This window comes from Larimichthys crocea, chromosome XIII (genome assembly GCF_000972845.2).
Source record: "Larimichthys crocea isolate SSNF chromosome XIII, L_crocea_2.0, whole genome shotgun sequence".
Classification (NCBI taxonomy): domain Eukaryota; kingdom Metazoa; phylum Chordata; class Actinopteri; family Sciaenidae; genus Larimichthys; species Larimichthys crocea.
In genome coordinates, this window is record NC_040023.1 from 25,734,470 (window position 1) to 25,753,031 (window position 18,562).

General features: G+C 41.1%; 1 protein-coding gene across 1 annotated transcript; it reads right to left on the minus strand.

Annotated features, from left to right (window-relative positions):
- Positions 1–1,590: 1,590 nt before the first annotated feature.
- Positions 1,591–18,136, minus strand: ibtk (inhibitor of Bruton agammaglobulinemia tyrosine kinase). The gene is made up of 26 exons (XM_027287192.1): positions 18,119–18,136; positions 17,560–17,670; positions 16,151–16,321; positions 15,781–15,898; positions 15,383–15,563; positions 14,794–14,917; positions 14,318–14,495; positions 13,944–14,097; positions 12,594–12,978; positions 12,207–12,463; positions 12,032–12,118; positions 11,872–11,954; positions 11,675–11,712; positions 11,498–11,594; positions 11,306–11,407; positions 10,413–10,497; positions 9,836–9,896; positions 9,119–9,246; positions 8,828–8,940; positions 8,544–8,689; positions 8,281–8,399; positions 7,928–8,026; positions 7,570–7,725; positions 6,892–7,092; positions 3,227–3,359; positions 1,591–2,755 (listed from the first exon to the last, which is right to left on the minus strand). Exons 1-26 carry the CDS (start codon positions 18,134–18,136, stop codon positions 2,630–2,632), a joined length of 3,471 nt encoding a protein of 1,156 aa, XP_027142993.1. The 3' UTR covers positions 1,591–2,629.
- Positions 18,137–18,562: the final 426 nt, after the last annotated feature.

Genomic DNA, 18,562 nt, shown 5'->3' on the forward strand with positions numbered 1-18,562 from the left:
ATAAGATAACAAAAAGTCACCTGAAGACCTGTTCCAATAAGGGGGGCCTGAAAAGTAGCAAGCAAAATAGCTAAAGTAGTTAGGTAAAACAGGATACATAACTAAAAGTAATGTAGAAATGTACTGATACAGTTGAAATAGTTCAAATTAAAAGGTCCAATGAGTCAAATTTACAGATGTCAGAAATGGAATATGACATACATAACAGTTTTCATCAGTGTATAAAATAAGAATAATTGTGCTTTTGTTACCGTAGAATGTGACTTTTATATCTACACTGCAGCTCTTCCACATGTTGAACCGCAATGTTTCTACAGTAACCGACAACAGATAAACCAAACACTGGCTACACGAGGTAGGCCCTACGCGTTTTTGTGGCCACTATAGTTTCGCCTACATGCTAGGAAAGATCAGCAACTACACTAAATCCTACATACTGGCCTTTTAAATACTGGAATGCCATAAATGATTTATCTATCTCTACATCTAGTTTTTGCTCAAAAAACAAACTAAACCGAGTAGCACAGTGCATTTCATTTGTATGAAAAGTTTTGAAAAACACTTTGATATCATTATTGTTAAATAATATCCAGTTTAAATCTGAAGTGAGAACATGTGGAATATGTTCTGAGTTTATCTGACAGGGCTGTGTGGGAATCACTTCTTTATAGCTATCATCATAATGCATTTAACTGTGCATCAGCATGCCTGGTATGTTTTCCATGTAAACACTGTATGTTGGTTTAAGAAACCTGTACAGCAGACCTGGAGTACTCCAATAGAAACCTGCATCCGGTAGCATATAAACACCTTACTGTGGTTTCTGGAAAATCTTTGCTGGTAGAGAGGATAGTGCGTGAGATCCTGAGAAATAAAAACCTAACTGCACACAGATGATCATAAATCTGGATACTGTTAGGATCATATCCCAAGTTAGACCAGAATCAGGATAATGCTCTGAGATACTCATGCAAATCTAAACACTATACATTATCGTAGGCTGCTTTTTCATGCTTCAAACGTGTGTGAGACACTCTGCTACCTGCAAAAACACTACATTTTTATTCAGAACACAGATGCTCGGGATGAGCAGTCCTTTTGAAAAATTCCACATTGGTTTCCAGGCTCGTGGCGTCAGCCTGGCAAACTGCAGAGTGATGTAAGGCGGCAGACTTTTTCCCTAAGGCTTTGATTTGTGTGTCGTTTCAGCGCCCACTAATAGATCCTAATCTGTAATTAATATTTCCCACACGAGCCGTCTCCCCCTGACTTCCGATGTGATGCTCTAACTGTAATTACAGCCAATAAAATCCCTAAATTGCCACACTCGCTGTTCAGATCAGGGTCATCACAGTTAATCACAGGCTGAGACTTGATAATGGTCCTTTGCTCATGCAGGGCAGCTAAAGTGTCAGAAGACAGGCAGATTAAATGTTATCTTTATTAGATGCAGTAAGAGTCACATTTCTCAGTAAAAGGACCAAGTTTCTGCAATCAAAAAAAAATCATTTTAAAAAAGCGAGGAAATTAAGAAAATTAAATTTGTCTCTTTCACTGCAGTCTAAACTGAAATAGAGACAGGAGACGGGATCATTGCACAGCTGAGATCATTTATTACATGCCATTTTCTCTTCACATCCTCACGCACAAACACACAAATGGCATATGAAGATGAGATTACATGGTCCTGATCTGAGATACCTACCAAACGTCCAGCAAAAAAAATTAATGTTGGAGAATAAATGTTGACGAAAAAAAAAAAAAGATATTTTAGCTGCTGTATCTGCATGTTTGTCGTCATTATTTGATAAAGGCACACAACCGCCTTTAAAACACACTGGTGACTAACTCAAGAGGCTGGAAAGCCAGTTCCACGCAAATCAACCCTACTGAAGCATTTAACATTCACTATGACTGCATTAAATAATGTAGTTCAAATATGAAACGCATATTTTAAAATACACACATTTACTGATTCCAGCAGGGTTAGCGTGTCACTGCAAATCAGCTTAAGCAATCAGACAAAACAATGTAAGTACCTAGAAGAAAAAAAGAAACTAAACATATTGTCTTGGTAAACAGCTCACTTCACTGATGTTCTGCCACTGATAATTGGCACTCTTACTTTCTCTAATCACATTGAGAGCTTTGGCTGATTTAACACAAACAAGCCCTCGAGGTGAAGTATTTTGGACCCATTTTGTGGCTCGAACAATTCCATTTCTTTGGCAACTTCACATAAGTAACAATATTTATTTGGGAAAGTTTGCGTATTACTGGTTTGCCGAGCAGTGACATAATCCTACCAAAATATATATTGAAAGAAAAGAGAAAAAACAATGCAGGCCCAAAATTTCTCTTCAAGACCAGATCCAGTTATGGAAAACATTCACTCTTCTCTTTCACACATACAAACAAAACGTTGAGCAGCAATAAAATAAAACTTAAAGTAACACTGCAGAGACTAGTGTAGATTTGCATCAGACCCTTCCTGTCGGACAGGTAGAGTCAGAGGTCTCATCGTGGACTGATGGATGATGATGTTTCGCGGACACTGCCAATGATAAGAGTGACGACTAAAGGGCATGTTCTCAATTTGATGCTTTGTAGCGCCTGTGCTGCTTTAACATCAGTGTTTGTTCCAGGTTGGAGTTGCTATAGGACCTCTGGAAGACCTCTCCACCACTATCAGCTCATCTGGGTTGTCACGCGCTTTGTAATGGAGCAGTAGGTCTTGGATAGCTCGCTCTTCTATCTACAATGACAGAAAGAGACAAGAAAAGGAGTTCGAGTCGGGGACGTTGCGGGCAACAAAAACCACACTTCATTTGAGGGTGAGAGAGAAAATGCTGACACTGAGAGCTTATAGATAATGCGAATGTTTTACATAATGGCAACCAGAAAGCCAGATTTGAAAAAAAAAGGGGGGGGGGGTTTGTATAGGCGTTGACAGAAGCCTGGCAGCAGACGGTGCAGAGAAGGCTGTCAAAGGACAAAACTGGAGGCACCTCAGTTCTAACCAGCACTGTGGAGAATCTGATGTTCATTAGAAAAATGTCTGCCACATAGGGACAGAAAGAAGATACCATGCTATTGCCATACCGCCCTGAAACACTACCATCATGTTTTCCACTTGGATGCCGCACACACAAGCTATACATTCAGTCATGGCAGGTCGGTGTGAGCGAGTGTGTGCTCACTGACGCGCACAAACAAGATGTGTTACCTGGATGAGTGCCAGCGGCTTCTCTCGGCTGCGGATCAGTGCGGCTTCCTGCTGCTTCTCTTCCTCCACGATGGAGGCAAAGGTCACCAGGGAGGAGAGGGGAGGGCTGCCCACTGCTCCCATCACCCAGGGCCTGAGGGGAGAGATGGGTGACAGAGAGAGAGGAGGATGGGTATCAGCGCCTGTGCTGTGAGAGTGAAAGCAACAAGAATCAGTGCACGGACAAAGGTTGAGCCAACTACTACTGACAAGCCCCTGTGTGTGAACGACCGCCTGCCCACCTGGCTTTCACAAACCTCTTATATGATTACGGAACGGGACTAAATAAGTCTCTATAATACAATACTCAGACAGCTCAGATGACTTTTGCAAAAGCAGACAGGAAACAGATGCGAACAAGAGTTGTGTCAAGAGTTCGTCTAGACCTCAGTGATGCATTTGAATTACAAAATTTTGGGTGGACCAGAAGATTGTGTGGGATTATTGAGGATATAATTAATGGACGGAGCTTCCAGATTTGGAAAGTCAACGCCAAAGTCAAAGTCTTAAATGCTTAGATTCTTTCTAATGGCCAGTAGGGGCAGCACACATGGCTGCGACAAAAAAGTGTGATTGTACGAAAGCTTTTGAGAAAATGGCCCTACTTCTCACTCAGTTACTTTTGAGTTTATAGCCTGAAACACAAGTTTCAAGTCTTCTTCCGCACAGGTAATTTTGTAAGTAATGCTCCCATTTAGAGCAAAATAGAAGAGAAAGCAGGGTATGTTTTAGGGCATGGCTACATTGTGAATGACAAGTTATTCTCAGTGAGTCTGTCCAGCGCAACACGGCAGGCACAAAACATCACGTTAAACTGTCAAACTAGGCAGCTGATCAAACATGAATCTAGATTCTGTTACTGTACTGGCCATTTCTCTCCTCAAACCTTTTTTTAAGTGCGCTGTCGCTGTAATACAAGAAGAGTGTCTGACCAGGCAGGCCGCCACTTTTTCCTGCTTGAAAACAAAGTCAAAACCAAGGCAACCCAACTCACAGTCAACCACCAGCTCCACGCTCTCGTCCAAATATGATCACTTCTGGCTCAACAAAATCAAGATGCCAAACTCCAGGCTTCAAAATGGTCGTCCACAAACCAATAGGTGACATCATGGTAGATTAAACTTGTGTGGGTATCTGCAGAATAGCAACTTTTTGCTTTTAGGTCTAGAGAATACCTTAAACGGGATTCCACTTCATAACCTCGTACATTTTTTTGCAAAAACAATATCATAATTATACAGACAATGCTCAAACCACTAACAACTTCAATTCTGTTGAAAAACCGATGTAAAGCACTGACCAGATTAATAAAAAATAAAATTAAATAAAATTAAAAAAAACTGTTGAACTGGTCAATTCAAGCCTAAAAGTAAGGAATCTGGACACCATCGTAGACTCTGACTTTGAAGAAGACTTAAACATGTTACCAAAAAGCTGCCTATCTTTGCCTAAAACATATTTGGTTTAGAACTCACAATAGCAGTTAAGCTCTTTTGACCCCTTTTCAACCGGTTGTTTCTGCTTGAGGTGGTGAAATAAGTTTGTTGTACTCCACCCTTTTGTTGGTACACTCTTTTGCATTTCTAGTACAGTTTATTGTAGTGTATTTTCATTTGATCTTTTGTAACCAAACCACTTTCACAACCTAAGAGTCGTTCCCCTTTTTGGAATAAAATTTCTTCACCGTGCAGGTGGAGCAATGTTGCTTCTGCTTTTCATTGTCATTATTGCAGCATGATTTTTTTTTTTAAATGATGATAGTAAAACGAACGATACAACACGGCAGACCTCTCTATCAACTGACATGGAAAAACTGATGCCTTAATTTCCAGTATGTTAGGTTACTGTTATTGTCTCGGTCCTGGTTTTCCCCTCCAGAAATCTTGTACGAAAAATCTTACTCCTTGAGGATCAAAAGGATTAAACATTTTCTTTTGCCTTCTGACGTTGTGTTTATTGCTTGGTTTCTGTTTTTATGTCATTTCATTTTTCAGTCATCAGGGTTGTCTCTAAATTTGTATACATGTCCAGATTTGTTTAATTCTATCTTTTAAGACTTGTTTACATTTCTTTTTAAAGTTTAAATGTTTGTGCAGCACTTTGAAGCTGCCTTGTATACGAGTTGTGTTAAACACGCACACAAAACCATTTCCCTTAAAAAAAAATATGATTGCAGACACATTTCCTCTCTGACTGTCAAAATACACAAACTCTCTTGCTTTTTCCTATTCCACAAAGAGTCCGACCATCTATTTGACATGACATGTAAAATATGACATGCCAAATAGATGACCCGAGCTCCCTGCGGTCTGATTTGTGTGCACATTAAGTGATTTCCTATTCCATAGCTGCTACACGAGGGACGGAGACACACTGCAGTAATAGTTTGGTTATAAAAGCGGCCAAAAACATTTATAATCACTCAACATGAAGCATGTTAAAGTCATATGGAAACTGGAAATATTCACAGAAGACATAAAGAGATGGAGAAAAAAAAAGTCAGACATTCAATCAACACGCAAGGATTATAAAGGCATCTGTATTAATTCTGTCATTGGGTATGGAAACAGTGTCTCAGAAGGCAAACGTGAATATACGAGGCTGCTGCTTCCTGAGCCTTGAACTCATCCGTCTCTGCTCATCCAAATACTAAAAGGAACCTGAAACCTGCTCCCTGTTCTGTATGATCTGCTGTGACACGAGGGCTGCCCTTATCAATAGTGATTAACATCACCGCCTTCACTAGAGTGACTTGCACAGCTGTTTAATATCTACAAGTCTGCTCTGAAGATTTCAGCATGATGTGTGGGTAACCATAGAGCACAGGAAGTATGATATCAGTTGAAAGAAATGCATTTACAAAAGGTTCTCTTAAGATTTGAAATTGCTTTCACAGTTTCATTTCACTTCCTTTCACACTCACACAGGCCTACATCAGAAATAAACCCCATAAAAAGACAAATCATTCATGTAGAAATGCAAATTTATGGACTGGAGCTCACACTGCTGGTTGCATGTGCTGTGTTTGTCCAGCTGTCTGGGGATGTTGTCAAGGTTATGGGTGACTCAGTGTCCGCGGGAAGGTAAAGCCAGCTGTACTGGGTCATTTCGACACTCAGACCACAGTGTCCCTCAATCTGTCTAAGTGGAGGACATCGTGTCAGTCAGTGCTTTCATTCGACCAGACGCACAACTCTCATCATTTTGGAGAATCAGTCTTAGATAAACGCTCCTCATTACTTCCTCTCAAAGTGAGTTTGAGATTAAGAATAGGTTTGTCAGATCATGAGAGCCCACAAGATTAGAAGAAGGTTTATATTCTGGCATTTTCTCAAACTGATAAGAAATGAGACGAGAATTTAAATGAATATCTCAATATTTCAGTTTGACTTGAGGTAATGTCATACACTAATCTTGCATAGATTGTGTGTGTGTGTGTGTCTGTCTGTGAGCTGCTGATTAACAATAAACCCAACTACAGTTTTATGAAGACACCTCAACAGTGCCACCAAGTGGAAAACAACAGAACAGGAACAGAATACACCTTATCAACCTTATTGTAACAGTGACCTTTCTTGTGTGTTGGTACTGCTGTGTGCGTGTGTGTGTTATGTATAGATACTAACCCAGTGGGTCTCTCTGGTTCGCTGCTTTCAGAACATTTGAACGTGACCCTCCTGGTTGCAGGAGTAGCAGTAACGGGGGACACCTGGGCACCTTGGCCCCTCTGCGCTCCCGTTTGTCCCACTCTGATCAAGCGGTTCTCCTCCTCCTCCAGCAGCGCCCGAAATGAGCAAGAGGAGGGTGGAGACTGGACTGCTGTTGCCCTGCAGAGGGGGAAATAGTATTTTAGCACATATTAACTCTCAATAAAATTAAAAGATGGTTGCACTTTAGTTGCTACCAGTCCAGTGACCTGTTTTGTTGTGTTTTGACGATTGTCTAAAAAGCTCAGTGAGAAAGATGCATCTTCACCTAGATATATTGTCCACAAGTTTTTAAATCTACAATGTAAGGCGAGTAAGGGTGAGTAGGTAGGGAGGATTTACTGTCAACAAAAAAACATTATTTTGCAGCCAGGGCTTATTTTTTGTTTCCTGCAAAAAAGATCATGTTTTCTCAACTAACCAGAGTGGATGTGCAGATTTTTCTCCCCCCAATAGCAGCATCTGGCCACACAAATCAGTACATGCAAAACTTTGTCACTGATATAAACATCATGTACAAACATCTATCTATCTGGAAGTTATTTCTGGACAGTTGTGAGTGGTGGACAGATGAGTCTTCATATTGGGTTCACTCACCAGGCCTTCCCACTGCTTTTGGATGGGGTGACTGTGGGGGTTGGTTTGGATGCAGTAGACTCGACACTGGCTTCCTTGTTGGCCATTGCCAACATCTTCCTCTGCTTCTGGGACAGTTTAGCAGGAATAGGGGAGTGCTTAATGCTGGTGCTGACACTACAGACAGAAGGGAAAAATATATACTGTTAGCTGAAGTTTATTCATGTGGCAGTATAGTAAGACAAAATGAATATAAATAAGGCAACAGTGCAAATGTAATTCTATGGCAATTCAAAGCATTGATTGATCACCATCACAAAGTAGTTGATATAAATCATTAGTTTTTAATGATCTCTTCATGCAGAATATCAGCAGATACCTTCCAGGGCTTTTAGGAGTCGCTCCGAGAGTCTGCAAAGAGTTGGCCTCCATGTCCATGATGGTTCTCAGATCCAGGACTGGGGGTGGACGTGCAGGACTGCAGATTGTAATAACACAGTCACTTGCACAGTTCAATTTTCAATACTTTTTTATTAACTAGGGATAAAAACATTTCCTCCTTTCTCCAACCCCCTCCTCTAAATGAAGTGGCAGAATGTAAGGTCTGTTAAAGTCAGACTAATGTGTATCAAATGCCAAACCTGCTTTTCAAGACAGATTAAACCACTGATGGATGTTCAACCTACAATATTTTCAGGAAGAAGACATGTGATTGTAGGAATAAAGTCTCACCAGGGAAGGACCTTGGGGATGGTTTGTGGAGCAGAGTTTGGGGGAGTCGGGAGGCAGTCCCTCAGGGAGGTCGGGGTGCTGGGTGGGGTCTTAAGCCTCTGACTGAAAGCCTTCTCATCCTGCATATGATAAGTGACAATTTTACCTGTTGTATTATTGAAGTAGTAACTCCACCACTCCATATAATGTAGCCACATTCCTATAATTATCCAACATTATTATACAATGGCCAGTGGATAACTTCTGTTCTGTCATATATTAACCTCAGCTCTGTCATGGAAGACTGGTGACTGCATGTCTCTGGGACTGCCCACCCCCATGTAGCTGCCCTCCGAGTCAGATGTGAGCAGCTCCTGCAGCGACTCTGTAGAGTTCGCCTTCCCGGACTTCACCAGGGACGCTGAGACCACTGAGAGGAAAGAAAAGTGCATTAGTGAGATGATGACAACAACCTTTTGAAAGCAAAGTGTAAAGTGTAGAATGTCTTGTTGGTCTTTAATGAACAACATATGTCAAAACAATATATCCTCTGTGTGTGTAAGTTTACCTGCAGCAGGGGGACTTTGAATGATATCAGAGAGAGTGTAGCCCCCTGAGCTGTCAGAGCGTCTTCTTGGTTTCTTTTTAGCCTTCATCTTGGCCTTCTTTAGCAGCATTTCCCTGGGGGAATCATGTGGTACAATCATTAGTGCATATTTATTTGGGGCACCACAGTTTAGAAGTTCAAAGTGGATTGCAAGGACTTGCAGAGAGCCTGGTTAGGTTGTTTTTAGAGGAGCCAAATAAAAAAAAGAAAAAAGAAAGAGTACACATGGAGATACTGAACATGGTTGTGTACCTGCAGGAGTGATCCAGTTCTGCTTCTGGTTTGGGACTGAAAGCAGAGTCCAAATCTTCATCCTCATACATACTGAGGTCTGGGGCACCAGGATATGGAGTGATAACCCTCTTCTGCATGGCTGGGATCTGAAATTAAAACAACAAAACAATTAAAAACTCTAGAGAGACGTTGCAAGTGACCTACTTAGTGAGATACGCACAAGAAATATGTCAGCAGAACCTGATGCTGTACACATTTACATCAAATCAGTCAACAATATTTGATGAGTTATTTCCTTCACTGCATTTTGATTCACTTTCATGACGCAAGCACTATTTCTGTACATTTGCTAGAAGCTGTATAGATGTATGCGTCAGAAATAGCTGCATTGAGCTGTGTTATATAACGAACAAAAACAGTTACATTAGTTTCTGCCCCAAGTCAATTATTTTATTCAGGACACAAAGTGTCTTGTAGCTAAAGTCTACTGGAGCAATTACTGCAGGAGCAAAGTGATGAGTCTAGAGAGCCTTTATTCTGTAAACCGTAAGACGGAGATCAAAATCTGACAGCTACTACTGCTGTGTTCAGAACTTCTGAGGAGCCGTTTCTCAGCATTGCACTTAATTGGTATGTTATCAGGAAAAGATTCCACAACATAAACAATGAGCAAACATTGAAGTTATGGAAAGGAAGATTCAGATTGGGGAGTTTCTAGAGGTGGGAGTGACTCACCATCCTCCTGTAGGCTGCAGAAAGCTCCACAAGCACTTCATCGCTAAGAATATCCAGCGCTCTGAGGTCAACACAAAAAAGGGGCAGAAAGAAAGACAGACACACACACAGATGAGAAAAGATATTTTTAGTTGTCTCCTGCCAAGGAAAGAATTTGTCCTGCTGTGTATCAGAGCTTCCACGTCTACAAATCGAGACAAATTTGTAACGTCCGATGTAAACTTTTGAAGTTAGTTTCTTTATAGGATCTTTGTGTAGCTACAAATAGGGGTGTAACGGTATTTGTATTTGGTCCCGAACCATCACGGGCATCACAGTTCGGTGCACGCAGTCATATGACGAATACGTCTAAGTGAGTTTAAAAAAAAAAGTTGGGTTAAATCAGCTGTTTGGGAGCACTTAGGCCAGTCCATCAACTTCATTTCCAGTGACGGCACCAGACTGGAGGCAGCAGTCAAAGAATGAAGTGTATGCCTACATGGCAAAGGACTGCATTTCAACTGATTCCAACCCGCTTGCCTGGTGGAAGGCTCAGGAGTCTCTTTATCCTAACCTAGCCATGTTGGCAAGGTATTACCTGGCTGTATCTGCCACCTCAGTCCCCAGCGAGAGGGTTTTCTCAACTGCAGGGGATATAGTTACTGCCAGCAGATCTGCCCTCACTACAGACAATGTAGACAAACTATTTTTTTTAAAACTCAAAATTGAATGACACTTCAGTACCTTCTCAAGAGGTCCATGGTTGACCTAACAGACTCAGTTAATCACACATGTGACACATTGCTCCTAAAGGCACAGATTTTTTTTTTCTCATATTTTGTGTATTTTTTTTTGTATTTTCACATCAGGAGATGCTATGCAGTTCTGTTTGTAAATGTTTTGTTTCACTTGTGCCAGTATAGTTTATATTTAGCTTTCTAATACAACATTGAAAATGTTACTTATAATGACCTTACCAAAGTTGGCAGTCAGCAAGAAGTGCTACCTGACTACCTCAGTCTATCTTTTCCTCTGTATTAACAGAATGAGAACCCCTCCGAATACATTTGTTTTATTCTATTTATTTTTTACTTTTATAACAGGAGATGTTTTTTGATTTTGCAGTCAATTGGTGTCTGTTCAAAATAAATGAAAAAAAGATTATTTTTTTCCCCCCATTGTACCGAACCGTGACCCCCATACCGAGGTACGTACCAAACCGTGACTTGTGTGTACCGTCACACCCCTAGCTACAAATAAACAACTAAAGACNAATATGGTTATTTCTGGGTTTTAAATACCAAGATGGGGATTCCCATAATATCAAACTACAGGCTTCAAAACAGTTGTCCACAACCCCATGGGTGATGTCACAGTAGGATTATACTTGATTTAAATAGAGTAAAATTTTAATTTTCATGACATGAAATAAAAGAAGCAGGAAACAGATAAGGGCAAAGTAAATGACACTGGATAGAAAGACAAACATACAGTTCTCAGTGATGACGACCTCGCACATCTCCTTCAGTCGGGTGATTAGCAACTGGTCAGCCACAACCAACACGTTGCAGACAAACTCAACATTCAGAGACTCTGTGGAGCAAAGAAAGAATACGATGTTTTGGTAGCATGCCTTCTTACTTTATAGAAAGTGTTGTCATATAACATAATCTGAGAAACTACCTTTAATGGTGGGAGACTCGTCTGTGTAAATATACTCAAGGATGACCTGCAGAATCTCAGAGCTGGTGGCCATCTCTAGTGCAGTGCAGGATGTAGCCTGACGTGGCGGAAGAAAACTTTATTATCAGTACTAGTGTGGTTATGTCCACATTTATTGAAAATAAAAATCTGGCATACCTCAATCCAGGGGTTTCCGAGCATACTGTTGAAGTATTCTGCAGAAAAGTTGGACACAAAAGTTTAAATATTTGTGACTTACTTTCTGTTAAAAAAAACAAAAAAACACCAGCAGCAGATTTAAGGTACTTTTATGCATAAATATCAACTTTATTAATATACTGATGCTTCTTTGTTGATGTGTGGATCTGTCTTACCTAGTCTTGCACAGAGGACACTTTTGTGGCATGGAAACTCTTTCCCATCTTCAGATTTCAGAGTAACATCACACAGATAGGAGCTGCACAAAGAGACACAAGATAGATCAGAAAATGTGTTTTTTACAGTCTAATGTAATAATAGTATATATGCACACACCATTTTTTCTGGTAGAATTTTGGTTTGTTGCCAGTTTTTTTATTTATAACATTGATCTTTCCACCTTCATATTTGACCCCGTCGAGTCTGCAGAGAAACAAAGAAACCACGATTAACAACATTAACACCAAATCTGATCTTTGCCTCGGGGTTTGGAGCACACTCGGTCTCTCACCGTACAGACAGGCTTCCCAGGCCCAGTTTTTTAGCAACACCCTGTAAGGTTTTCACTGGGTTGGCACCTCCGTCATTGGCCCCAGCCTTGTCACCTTTGCCTCCTTTCCCCTTCTTGCCAGGCTTGGCACACTTGCTCTTGGTCTTGTCACCATCTCCTTTGGCTGCAGGGGGGAGGGAGCGGTACACGTCCAGGGCTGAACGACCTCTCAAGCCCAAGTCCTGCAGGCTGCTGATAAGCCTCTCCTGCTCCAAGTCCTGGCCAAGACAGGATGAGACAATGCAAGACTGTCAAGAAAAATCAGTTCTTCAAGGCTAATGCGAATATTTTGTAAAGGGTGAGGCCATAATGAATAACACTTAAGGAATTGTTTTCTTTTGCCCTCACCTGATTTTGTCCCGTCAGCGCCCCTGAGACTCTGGGCCGGGCCCCGTGCACCAGCAACTCACAGGAGTCTGTGTAGATGAAGTGCAGGGTGTACTCCAGCATGTCTGCTGGGATTTTCTCCAAAATGATTAAATCACAGCCCACGGCATCTTCGCTCTTCCTCACTTCTCCATCAAGCTCCTCATCGACACTGCAATGCTCAGACATGAACAGCTTGCGGAAGAACTCGGACCTCATGGATAGGATGTACTTGTGTGCCGGGAAGGTGCAATTGCCGGCCTGAAGGGTCACATCGTGGATGCTGTCCATTTCGTCTGCCTCATCCAGAAGGCTCCGGAAGTGTTGGGAGAAGGAGGATGGAGAAATGATGGGAATCTCATACAAGCTGGATTAAAGATATGTGGTGGACATCAGAAAATAATCAATCGGAAGACAAAAACAAAGACTATTATCTAATTTAAAATAAAGAAGAGACAATTTTTAATAAGAAAACATCTATCAGAGCTCTAATGAAGCAATGTATTGTATTGGCAGGGAAGAGATCTAAAAACAAAGACAATTATACCCAACTGGATGAGATAAATAGTCCTCTATTCTGTATTCTGCCCAACAGGACTAAATGTGCCAACATAACATTTAGTGGTAAATGATTATTGCGCCCCCGGGGAAATAATGCTTTTAAAGTCTGTCTTTCTTTTGCTTCCCATCTCTTGAAAAGCAGGTTTCCACCTGCAGATGGCAGAGTTACATGCTTTACTGTAAGATAGGAACATATTTTATATCTGCTAGATACTCTTCTTCTCTAAACGCCCTTTTCTGTTTACCAATTAGCTGTACAAATTTTCTTGATGTTATAGTATAATTAGCCACAAGAATACTAAATCCAACATCCTTAGCTTCTTGTGGGTAATAAAAAAAAAAGCAGGTTTCAGTGGCGTTATGACAAAGCACAACATGACCACATGGTTAAAACAAAGACATTATTTTAATACTGATTTAATTATCACAGTTGAACGAGGAGGATGATTAAGAACAAACTAACAAACCTCCAGCCTTCTTTATGCAGACTTGGATTTCCTTAAAAATCACCTCATGATGATTTCACAGATTTATTTACTCCAGTTCAGTTATCACTCAAGTGTCACTCATGGTAGTTTTTAACAGCCTGTTCAGCCTGAGTCATCTGTTTCACATCAGCCTGCTTCAAATGTTATCAAAGCAGCTGTCAACACTGGCTGCACAGCAGATTTCACTTCACTCACGCTTCACTTGTGCAACCTGTCCCAAAACATCTTTTTAGGCTACACTGTTGTGCACAGCATTTTCTCCTTCAAGAGGGAGAGGACTTACCTTGTTTTGGGGTCAGACTGAAGCACTCCAAAATTTCGGCCTTTAGAGTCCATGGTGATGCTGACAGCTCTGTGGACATACGGGAGTTTCTCCAGGCGGATTCGCTCGTACAGGGTCCCAGCGTCTGAATGGCCACAGACCTCCACACTGACCTCTGTAAGATTACAAGAAGCATGTAAACCAGATTTGTAGCTTACATTAACACATTCTTTTAAAATCAAACTTGAAATTAGGTTTAGGTCGCATTTCATTTTCAATGTTTAGTCTCAGATCAAATTCATCAACAGTCGATAAAAGTCCAGTGAAAACATATTCTAACAATTGCAAAAAATGTAACTTTATGATTCAGTACACCATGTTGCTAAATTGCTCACCTTTCTTCTCCCCATACTTCTTATATTCTCCAGCCCACACGCCGCTGAAGCCCTCCCCCTCCTGAGTCACAAACATCATGCCGTTCTTGCTGAGAGCTATGTCCGACATGAAAACCTGGCGTCCGTACGCCCACCGGCACTGTCTCACTGAGCTGCCGCAGGTACGCCAGCAAAACACCTGACAGAGAGAGGAAAACGGAGGAGGGAGAAAATTTAAGGAAAGTTAGAACAACACAGGTCTTAGTCACTATTTTGATGTCTAGGATCCGACTCTCGACCGGCCTGATTTAGGTTGTGTAACTGTCTACTTGCACCATTGGTTAGATAACAAGATGGGAAGCAAAGCAATATCAAAAATAACAATGTGATGACATTCTCACTGCGCTAACATTTAGGAACTGATGCAGGGGTGAGACTAAACTACAGTTTTATTCTCCTATAATTGATTTAAGTCAAATAATGAAGTATGCACTTACCCTTCCAGCTTCATCTAAAGCCAAGATGGCCACCTTTTCCCCTCCCCCCTCGTTCAGGATCTGTGGAATCACACGGTGATCCAGACTACCACCGCTGACCAGAACTTTCTTAATGTTCAGCTGCCTGAAAGAGAACAATCAAAAGTAAATAAACAGACATTCGTGTAAATCTAATGTTGCTATTTAACAGACATGCACTTTTTTTGCACCTTTTCCATCAGACACATGTTCGCAGCACAATATGCAAACCACAGTTTAGTGGGTGTTTCAACGTCTCTGTAATATTGCCACCATTCATAGTAGGTCTGATTAGAATAGCGGAGGTGATGCAGTGCGGACAGTTGTGCTTGAAAAGGCTCCACGTGTCAATCAAATTTATAAGCACGGAAGAATATAAAGAGAGTACCACCTTTAATTCTTCACAGATCACATCTTTACATCCCAATATGCAGTCTTTTGTTCGTTAGGAATTAATACTGGATGTTAACAAAAGACTTGCCCACTACTGCTTTTAATGAAAGGCAGAAAATTCAATACAAGGCCACCTCAGTCTTTTGTGCAGTGTAATAAGTTGTGCACCCCCGTTCACCTTGAAGCCATTTTCTTGCACTGGTAGTCAGCCAGCAGGTAGACGTCCCCCTTCTCAGTCACGACTACTGTTGCTCCATCACTTGCTGCTGCCATGGCTATGGTAACGTCTTTGTGGTGCAGGGCTGATACCTGCCGCGGGGCTGTCACACACTTCTCTCCGTTAGGATCCAGCAAATAACCTGGAGACCAATACACAGTGGATAACAAAATGTACTGTACAGGAACATTTTAAAGATGTCCGTATGCAGTTACTGCTTTCATACTGGCCCTTTGCTTAAAAAACAAATGAAATAACATAAGATTATTCATAGCTTCTGAAAATATTAGTAAAATGTTTGGCTCTTGCCCTCTGTGGCATGGTTAAATTGTACATACACTGGCTTTGCTGACACTCACCCAGCTGGCCTCCATTCAGTCCCATTGTGTAGACTGCCTCCCTGGTCCACAGCACTGTGTGAAACCTTCCAGCTGCAACTCCAATCACTGTCCTGCCTTTCAGTGTCTTGGAGAAAACCTACATACACAGCATATTAGACAGACATCAACCTAGTGTAAGAAGTGTGCAGGATTGAAGAGATTCTAATAAATTCTGAACATACAGGTCGTATAAAACACAATCTCAAAAAGAAACTTGCATATTATCAATTAAAGACGAGCAGTCCTCGTACAATTTAATTTTATTTTATTTTGCATGCAAGCAATGCTCGTTACATGCCCTGCTAAATGTCATTAGTCCCTTTCCATTAGCCTCCCTGCTACCTCCTACCTGTTTGGGGACATGTGCTGAAGCAGGAGGAGGAGCCAGACCAAGCTGGTGAAAGGTGTTGAGGCCAAAAGTGTAAACGTAGCCTTCTTCTGTCAGCACCACCGTATGGTCTTTAGCTGCCGCCACCTGGGAGCAGTGATGGGACATCAGACCCTCTACCATGCGAGGAACCTGTGGAGAGGAGAAGAGGATAATGACAAAGATAAGAGAAACAAACAAACAGATCAATGGTATCTTTTTACAACTAGAAGGTACTTTAGATTGCATCGTTTCCTCTACATTTGTATCAGCATCCCATGCCTGAATTTTTAGCAGCAGGGTAAGAAACCTGTGTATAATATTGCTTTATTTATAACTATTTGCTTGTAGTCACTCAAATGGCACCATCACAGCAGGAGCCCTGTTGTTTTCTGCTGTTCTAAATTCATTTTTTGCAGTGAGTTAATGTAAAAGGACAAGTCTGGGCATAGTCTTTATTTTTCTTATTATAAATAAATCCCATGAAAAGACCAAAACCAACAATGAATGGATGCTTCTAACAAGTAATATCTGTGTATCCACATTTCAGTTTTACAATTTTCAAAGTGAGGACAAAGTTAAGTTTAAAGTTAAAGTTAACGTTCAAAGATAAGTCAACTGGATGTTTATTATTCCGGTTGTCAAGCGCATTTCTAATATTCTTCCCTTATCCCTCATGTTTGTTTGTACGCAGTAAAACATTAGAAATACTTCTCAATATGATGCAGCCCAGTTCCACCCTACTGTAAACTACAGCCTCCATAATAGGTTGTCCAACATAGTTAAATCAACATCTCTCTGGGGCACCCTGAGCTCAACTGGTAGCACTCAGCCACATGTTTGAAAGGCTGAGCTCTTGCTGCAGTGACCTGGGTTCAACTCTGTGTCGTGTTATCTCTTATATCCGTCTTCCTGCTTAATAGCTCTCTGACAGGGCCAGTCAAAAGCGAACGTCTTAGTTGAGCTGAAACAGAGGATTCAACCACATCAGACATTTTTTCTGTGCTTACAGTATGTGGCTGAGGTCAGGGAGGAACCTCCACCTTTATCAGTGGTGGACAACTGGCTAAAAATTATTAATTAATATTTACCTAAAAGGCCATGACAGGCAAGTAAACAACTTATATCTCAAGTGTGTCTTTCTACACACTGAACTTTCTGCTTACTGAAGCAGAGACACAACACATCTGTTTCTTAGTCTCTACATCTAAAAAAAGAAAAAATAGAAAATCTGCTGATCAACTGAATCTATCTTTAATGAGTTTGTTTATCACAAGCTGGTCATTAATCAGCTTAAAATGCTGATCATGAATGTTTGTTTTGGATTGTTGCAACAGACTCAATCAAAAGATTTATAAATATATGGCACATTGGCCTGTAACAAGTCTCACCAGGTAAGTCTGTTCATCTCCGTGGCCGAGTCTTCCTCCCTGTCCATGTCCACAGGTGAAGACCTGGCCTTTCTGAGACAGGAACACAGAGTGGAACTTACACAGGACCACCTACAGGGAGAAGAACATGAACATAAGTGATTACTCTCTTATTGCTTTTAGTTTTATACACTATATACAGCCTATTCTATGGAAAAAAAGGTTTGTCTGAAGTTCATGCTGATTAAGGCTGTTGTCATTATAATTTTGACCTCATCTCAGAGGCTGCGATGCATCTCTTTCCATGACCCTCGTCCAAGCCCTCTTGTAGTAATAGTAAAACACTGTGCCAATAAAAGGCCAGGGCACAAGTGGAAAAGCAAACATCATTACTAATACATTGCTCCCCTCAAGCTTTCAATAGAGCGCAGGGATGTTTCCCAAAGTATCACATTGATGTGGACATTCACACACATGCATACACAGCAGTGTAGTTCATTTAATTAAAAACATGTCATTGTGGAATTAATATTTAACCTCTGGCACCTGCTGGATTGGGGTAAGAAGACAAAGACTATACCCAGTGCCACTGGGTCATTGTGTGGTCATGAAATCAGATCCATCTGTCCCCCACTTAGGCTTTATGAAATTACTCTGTATGACAAGTCGTGCTGGGCAGAAAAAAAAAGAACCCACCTCAAACATCGAGTTTCTTCTGTAAACACCAATAATATGCTGACACAAAGCCCTGATTCATTGTGTTTTAACAATACACAAAGCACACACAAAGGCCGAACAGTAGACTGAAATGACAGCAAATCTAACGTGGTCATTCTGCATTAATTAATCTACTATAACTAGCACCTGGTGTGTACACACATCACAGGGGGGTGGCTGCACTGGTGCCAGTAGCTATATTAATCACACTAAGAGCGCGCACATGACGAATGCATGAAACTGTAGAAAGGCTGGCACAGTTTGGTAACATGGTTTAACCATGCTCAGACAAAGTCACCAATTAAGG